The sequence below is a fragment of the Salvelinus sp. IW2-2015 genome, linkage group LG4q.2 (assembly GCF_002910315.2).
Source record: "Salvelinus sp. IW2-2015 linkage group LG4q.2, ASM291031v2, whole genome shotgun sequence".
NCBI classification, from domain to species: domain Eukaryota; kingdom Metazoa; phylum Chordata; class Actinopteri; order Salmoniformes; family Salmonidae; genus Salvelinus; species Salvelinus sp. IW2-2015.
In genome coordinates, this window is record NC_036843.1 from 28,166,891 (window position 1) to 28,174,818 (window position 7,928).

Below are 7,928 nucleotides of genomic sequence, written 5' to 3' on the forward strand. Positions count from 1 at the left end.
GCTTGTCCTGCACATGGTAAAAATCCAGAGTGCACTGAGTGAATGTTGGGAAAAGATCTTGTTTCCTTCTAAACATAGCAATGTGATTGCAAGAGAGGACTCGGATCACAAAGGGGACTCGGATCACAAAGAGGACTCGGATCACAAAATAGGTGAAGTGAACTGGCAAAAGAGTTGAGTCCTCAAGGGCAGTGTGAATACAAAGAGAACTGAGTTCTTTCTTTTTTTTTACCCCAGAGTTCACTTTAAAGAGGACTATATGTGAAAARACCCRCAGACTCCTGTGATGCCTCAACACTCACACAAGAGGGTTGTCATGGCAACAACTAGATGATGAGCCACACCCCACCCAGTGACAAATGAGGAAGAGAGCAACGGTTCGTGCAACAAACCGCTGTTTTGCAGTGAAGAGCCTATAACTGCCATGCACCACCCAGCCCTTCAGGGCAGGAGACCTACTGACTTATTCATACCTGGTGTCAAACTTGGTACAGTGAGTTCGGCTGGATGCCAAACCTTTCTGATTGTCCTTCTATGGAACAGAGGGTTGAGTATTACAATCCATAACACATGAGTAATGATGATAAAATATGGTAAAATAACTCCTCATATGGTAAAAATATGGTAAAATAATTATACAGGTAAGAATTCTATTTCCTTACAAAATATCTGAGATGTTTTGCAACAAACCTCATTYGAGCCATTGTTCTTCCTCTTGTGGAGAGGAGTAAAACACATAGAACACTGATCATCTAGGGTTCCATCACTGTCAGTGTTCCTTCTGTTCAGAAAGAGTGAAAGAGAGCGAGAGTGACAGAGAGAGAGAGTGAAAGAGAGAGAGAGTGACAGAGAGAGTGTGACAGAGAGTTTATTCTATGTTTATGTTTCTTCTAGATTAAAAATGTATGAACGCTCTCATTCAGAACAAAGACAACATCATGTTTCTACAGCTATTGTTTGCGCAATGACATGCAGTAAGTAACATACAGTACATTTCCCTCATTAAAGCCAAGAGGAAAAAGACCCTTGAGTATTATTATAAAACATTTCAGAATCAGTCATTGCTTGAATTGCTTGGAGCCTCTACTKATTTCTATGACCAGCCAGAGTACTTTTAAGGCAATTTGCTCTAACAGTCATGTCCTTCACTGCTGTAATTTTGTTGAGTTTCTCAGGCTGTGTCCCAAATGAAACCTACTGTATTTTTATCATAGTGCACTAGTTTTGTGCAGAGCCTTGGTCAAAAGTAGTGCACTATAAGAGGGAATAGGGTGCCATTTGGGACAAAGCCTCTTCTGAACCAGGGGGGCTAAGAATAGCCTCCTACCTCAKGGTCTCGTTGCTTTCTCTGGCAGCAGCAGCAGCAGAGCCAGGCCTCTCCTTGTCAGTCATGGTGAGATCACTGCTCTCAGCAGGCCCATGGTGGGTCTCCACCTCCACCACAGCACCGTCTCCCGCCGTCTGRTCACCCAGCATGGAGCACAGTTCCTGGGGGTCTGATCCACCAGAGCCCCCTCTCACCTCAATCTCCTGGTAATGTGGATGGTGTTGGGATAAAGGAGCCTTGTAGAGTAGCATAAACATTTCACTAATTCTCTAACACCTAACTACTCTATAAGTCGTTAACTCATTGATCACGTTCTAATGATTGATTCACTGGCCCAAGCGTACAAAATGACTGATAAATATATGAGCTTGGTATGCAGACGGTGTGATCTAGATTCAGAGGGTTTATCACGGCGCAGCGCTCTCTAAATACACCATCTATCTTCCTCTGCTCCTCTGGCCTATCAATCATTCATGGTGGTTGACATCTGGGTCAGAACATACAGCAACAAACACTACATACATTATCAAACTCCCAGAAAAACTAGATGATGTGGTAATAACGATAATAAGTGCAGACACAGGGATGCATCSCAAATGGCATCRAGTTCCRTTTATAGTGGACTACTTTTGACCCGGGCCCCATACGTCATAATCTTTCTGCGTCTCAGATGGAAGTAGTTCACCATATAGGGAATCTGAGACAGATTATCACAATGGAATTACATGGAGACAGTGACCTAACCTTCTGTGTATGTGAGAAATGTCACGTCGTTTTGATGTTGCTTGGATCACCATGTACACACACAAGGTCAGGTCACTACACACACACACACACACACACACACACACACACACACACACACACACACACACACACACACACACACACACACACACACACACACACACACACACACACACACACACACACACACAGATCTGTCCTTGCCTTCCATAAACACTGGATTACCTTATCCTGCTCCTGTGTGGTTAACACCTCACAGAGTTCCTCTTGATACAGCGTGTTGTGTGTGTGTGAGTCTGTGTGTGTCTCTGGCAGTGGTTCTGGTTCTGAGGACGGTGCTGGTTTTAGAGCTGCCACACTGAAGGTTGAGGGCCAGGTCTCTACTGACTTGCTGAAGGAGGAGGACCACGGCGAGGTCTCCACGTCGTTCTCTGGTTCCTCTACAGGGCCACAATCATCTGTATCCGGGTAGAACAGATCCATTGGCTCCAGAGTGTCGCTCACTGTCATTGGCTCCTCAACGGCCGATCTAGAACTCTCGTCAGCATCACTGTCTGTATAGAACAAGTCCATTGGTTCACTTTCAGACTCCAAAGCACTCCTCCTCTCAGTGTCTGTGTGGGTCATATTCACAGGCTTGGTTTCACTCTGTTCTGTGTCGGCCATTTTGTCCCTTGTCTCTTCAACAGCAGAGGRCTCTGTCTCACTATGACCGCCATCAGTATGATCCCCTGTGTCCTTCTCTGAGTCTCTCTCCTCCTGGCTATGCAGTATAGCCTGGCTCTGGGTGTTTGTGTCAAAGAGAGGAGACTGAGGAACCAGCCCAGTGAGGACCGATCCAGGGTTAGGCTTCACATAGTGGGGGTAGTACACCATGTCAAGGGGTATAATGGAAACTGGCTTGCACTGATGGAGGACCTCCACTACTGTCTCTGTGTTGTCTGTGYTCCCAGACCCATCCACCCAGTCATGTTCCTTTTCTGTGACTCTCTTCTCCTCAGGAGCTACTACATTCACGTCAGCATCTCCAACACAAGAGGCTCTCTCACACTTTCCAGCCCTCTCAACCAAGCCACCTCCAGGGGGCCCACACAGGTCTTCATCCCCAGCCTCCGCTTCTATCTCTGGGCTCAGGGTCCATTCCTTACCGGCCTCTGTTAGGAGTGTGGAACTCTGCCCACCATCTGTGCAGGCAGGAGTTGTCCCAGTATGGCTCTGCTCCACCGGGTCCAGACATTGTTCTGAGGTGCCCCCCAGGATGGTCCGACTCTGGTCCATCTCCATATACGGTTGTGGATGCGTCGACTCTGTGACATCATCAACCTGTGTCGTAGTGTTCTCCTGTGACTCTACATGGCCGCTCTGAAAATCTGTTATCTTCTCTTGTGTTTCAGACTCTTCTGTGACCTGCTTGTGCCTTTCCTCTGACCCCTCCAGGGACCACTTCCCATCTCTGTCCCTCTCTGACAGAGAAGTAGTCTGTCTGTGTTCCGTCTCCACTCTGTCAGTCACATCACTTTGACCCTCTGCTTTATCAGAACGTTCCTTAGCTAACTCTTCCTCAGGGTTTCCAGCCTTCCTGGAATCTCTAGATGGTTCCGCTGTTTCCTTCTTGGCACATTCTGTTGTCCTGTCTGTTGTCTCCGGGACACTGTCCCGTTGATTGGGCTCTTCATGCAGGTCGGGGGTCACCTGATGTGTGATGTCAGAGCCCTGCTTTGATTGGCTGATTTTCTCACGTTGTGGAGAAAACACAGCTCCTCCTCTCTCACCCTCACACACACTCTCAACCTCACACACACTCTCACCCTCACACACACTCTCCCCCTTCTGGTCAGAGTCAGTTTCCTGAGGCTCGTCAGAGAGCTCTAAAGATGGCCATCCCTGCTCCTTGTTAACGCTGTTACTCTGACCTGTACTTGACCTGTACTTATTATTATTTCCTTCTCTTTGATCAGGCTCCTGCTTGGCTGCCTTGTCCTCACTCAGGTCCAGAATGTAGTTATACTCCTCCTCCTCTTTCTCCCCCCCGTCCTCCTCTTTCTCCCCCCCGTCCTCCTCTTTCTCTGGGTGTGTTCTGGATCTGTCCTGTGTGCTCACCAACGAGTTTAGAGAGTAGTTTCCCTCGTCAACAAACAGCTCCAGAATCACTTCCTGTACCTCATCCTGGGGTTTCCCTGTCAGCCCCGTAACTGAGGGCAACGGCTCCTCCAGGTCGGGCGTGACCCCGTGGGGGGTAGAGGGAGGGATGCTCATGTCCCAGGATAGCCCGCTGTCGCATAGCGACCCATCGCTACGGCTCTCCACGAACCTGTCTGGAGTCACTGCCTCGTTTGGATGGCCCTCCCAACAGGAGTCTGGTGAACCGATGACAGAGTCACTGATTGGTGAGTCGCAAGACACAGAGCCGATGACCGAGTCGACGAAGGAGGGCTGCGGGGAGCTGGAGGTGGAGACAGTGAAGACAGGGCTGGGGGTGGACCCAACCGACGAGCCCTCGTTGACCCAGGAGCGCTCCACCGCGACCGGGGAAGTGGGAGACTTGAGCTCCTCGGAGACGGAGGAGATTAAGATTTTGGGCGGGGGCCGGACCCAGTCTCTCCGGACCACGTAGGGCCTCTCTCTGTCCCGGCTCCGGTGGACGCCGTTCCTCAGGTCGTGGGAGGAATCGTTGACACGACAGCTGAGTCTGCCTGACGACACACTCCTCTGTATCACATCAGATGCATTTTCCTGGGGCTGAGAGAGCGAGAGAGAACGAGCGAGAGAGGGACAGAGAGGGAGAGAGAGAGAGAGAGAGAGAGAGAGAGAGAGAGAGAGAGAGAGCAAGAGAGGGACAGAGAGGGAGAGACAGAGAGAGGGAGAGAAACAGAGAGAGACAGAGAGAGAGTCATCTGTAGTTTGTTTATACTACATATCCCTATATGGTGCACTACTTTTGGCCAGACCCCTAGGCACTCTATGCAGCCTCTCTCACCTCCTCCATCCCAGGAAAGTGCTCGAGGAACTGGGACACATAGGTCATGATGGACTGCTCGTCTGGAGGATTGATGGTCACGTCTATGCAAATATTAAAGTGAGAATTATAKCAGAAGGACAACAGACTAGTGGAAAATGTACACTGCTTGTCCAGCATAATTGTAGCCCGGATCCAGATCTGCTTGTGCTGTCTTGTCAACTGCTATCTATGACCACTGTCATGTCAAACAGTTTGGCATGACAACAGCCATAGGAGTTGGCTATACAGCACAAACTGATCTGAGACCAGGCTAGTATATTTGCCTGGTCTCAGATCAGGCAATGAATAAATGAATAACGTCTTATTTAATTGAACTGAGTTGGAATTGAATTGAATAGTTTACCCTCTGGATCCAGTAGTCTGGGTATGCCCAGGCTGTAGTGGGCTGTCCTGAAGGCCTCCTCTAGGTTCTCCCTGGCTGTCCTCAGCAGAGCTCTCCTCATGTCCACCAGGCTGGGGTCTATAGACTTAATGACAGCCAGGAAGGCCAGCCCACTGGTCCAGCTCTTCCCAAAGTCCTGCACCGCCACACCGTACCTGACACACGCAGACAGACAGACACGCAGACAGACAGACAGACAGACAGACAGACAGACAGACAGACAGACAGACAGACAGACAGACAGACAGACAGACAGACAGACAGACAGACAGACAGGACTCTGCAAGTCAGCAACAACTGACAACACTTAAACGATGTCTGGCAAAACTGCATTGCAATCAAACTTTCAAACTTGTGTGTATGTATATTACTGTATTTACTGTTGCCTGTACTGGTTTTTCAGGCTAATCAAATAAACTATCCAATTTGTGAGATCATCTTATGAATTTGATATATGATTGCTGTCCAATCACCACTCACTTCCTGGTTCGTCTCTGGACCCACTGCAGGAGCGTCTTGATGGGCTTCCCATGATCCCTCATGGCGATGGAGCGCGGTCTCTCGAAGGAGGGCGTGCTGGAGTGGGAGGTGTCGGAGTCTGAGCTGGTGGGGAGCGAGGAGAGGCTAGAGGACGAGGGGAACTGACTCTTAATGTTCCCRGTCAGCTCCTTGATCTGAGAGACAGAGGAGGAGGAGGCCCTTATTTTATGATTTGAATATCTTCTAGAGAGAAAGCGAGAGAGCGAGCAGTGGAAAGACAGAGGTAAGACGAGCAAGAGAAAGAGAAGGAAAGAGAGAGWGAGAGTTTACCTGGAAAAACAGGATGATATTCCAGATGAGTCCAAGAACGATGGAAGAGTTGCCATCGGCAACATCTGCAGCGTCAATACTGACCAGCTTCACCTGTGCAGGTAAACACACCCAGGTAAACAATCCAACCAATCAACAGGAGGTTTAGACAGTTGTGGTATGCTAGTCAGTCCTTTCAGGATTTCGCAATTCTGCGATTGCACATTTTTTGGGAAAATCAACAATTCCCGCATATTATGCGAGGGCCMGCAAATTTTACCTATCACCGCACTGTTTCTGCATAAAAAAGTAAAATCATCACAATATTATCGCATAAAATTAACCCATCACCGCCGAAACCTTTTAACTCGTCYGCGCATTTTCGCGACAAATTGGACAAAACCATTTCATATTGCCATGCAAAATGTCAGAATTGCCGCAGCAATATCAAGCATTATTGCCCACAAATATCACAAAAAATCTCTGTGAAATCCTGGTGGGACTGGCTAGTGCCTTAAGCAAGATTTCAAAAATTTACTTGTGATATTCATAGGTGATTGGCTGCGATATTCATAGGTGATTGGCTGCGATATTCATAGGTGATTGGCTGTGATACTCACATTTCTCTCCTCCAGGAAGGTAAGGACCTTAGCGATGTTGTTCAGTCTGAAGATACGATGTGAGGACTGCTTCCATCCATGAAGCTGGTGGAGGACATTAACCATACAATGATCAACAGGTGTGTTCTTAGTTAGCTACGGATAACAAACTCAAACACAATCTTTAACACATGACTTCTCCACATCTAGCATATCCATGGCTTGCCTCACAAATGGCACCCTATTCCCTATATAGTGCACTACTTTTAACCAGGGCCCATAGGGCTTTGGTCAAAAGTAGTGTACTACATAGGTAATAGGGTGCCATTTGTGACACAACCCCAGTCATTAATCAGCACTACCTCCCTACATAGTGCCCATAGGGAATAGGGTGCAATTTGGAACGCATACACATGAATCAACAAACCACCACTAACATTTGAATACACTGTGGATGGTGTAATATTGTTTAAAAGGGAAATCTCACCAGCTTGCATCCAGACAGTTCCTCAAGCAGAGCCATGAGTATCCTTCCATCCTGGATATCTCTGAACAGGTCATTCACCTCCATCGGAGGAGTGCACTGAGGAGAGGAGAGGAGAGTTCATCTTTCAACAGCCCTGATGATGTAAAAATGTAAACACATTTCAGTCTTCCTTTGATGATGCACCACAGCTAAAGTGAGTTTGTCTGATGTCTGATGTCTGATGGCTGATGTCTAATATATGATGACTGATGTCTGATGGCTGATGTCTAATATATGATGACTGATGTCTGATGTCTGATGTCTGATGTCGAATATATGATGACTGATGTCTGATGGCTGATGTCTGATGGCTGATGTCTAATATATGATGACTGATGTCTGATGGCTGATGTCTGATGGCTGATGTCTGATGGCTGATGTCTGATGACTGATGTCTGATGACTGATGTATGATGACTGATGTCTGATGACTGATGACTAATGTCTGACGTCTGATTTATGATGACTGATGTCTGATGACTGATGTCTGATGACTGATGACTAATGTCTGACGTCTGATTTATGATGACTGATGTCTGA

General features: G+C 47.7%; 1 protein-coding gene across 1 annotated transcript in view; it reads right to left on the reverse strand.

The window, feature by feature from the left end:
* LOC111963092 (uncharacterized) overlaps window positions 1–7,928 on the reverse strand; it is a 57,241-nt gene that overhangs the window by 5,093 nt on the left and 44,220 nt on the right. The window contains exons 3-12 of the mRNA XM_023986303.2: window positions 7,351–7,446; window positions 6,885–6,968; window positions 6,286–6,378; window positions 5,956–6,149; window positions 5,437–5,630; window positions 5,052–5,134; window positions 2,300–4,813; window positions 1,328–1,530; window positions 691–781; window positions 474–532 (exon numbers count right to left, since the gene is read on the reverse strand). Of these exons, the coding sequence (XP_023842071.1) occupies window positions 474–532; window positions 691–781; window positions 1,328–1,530; window positions 2,300–4,813; window positions 5,052–5,134; window positions 5,437–5,630; window positions 5,956–6,149; window positions 6,286–6,378; window positions 6,885–6,968; window positions 7,351–7,446 (3,611 nt within the window). The remainder of the gene's footprint in view (window positions 1–473; window positions 533–690; window positions 782–1,327; window positions 1,531–2,299; window positions 4,814–5,051; window positions 5,135–5,436; window positions 5,631–5,955; window positions 6,150–6,285; window positions 6,379–6,884; window positions 6,969–7,350; window positions 7,447–7,928) is intronic.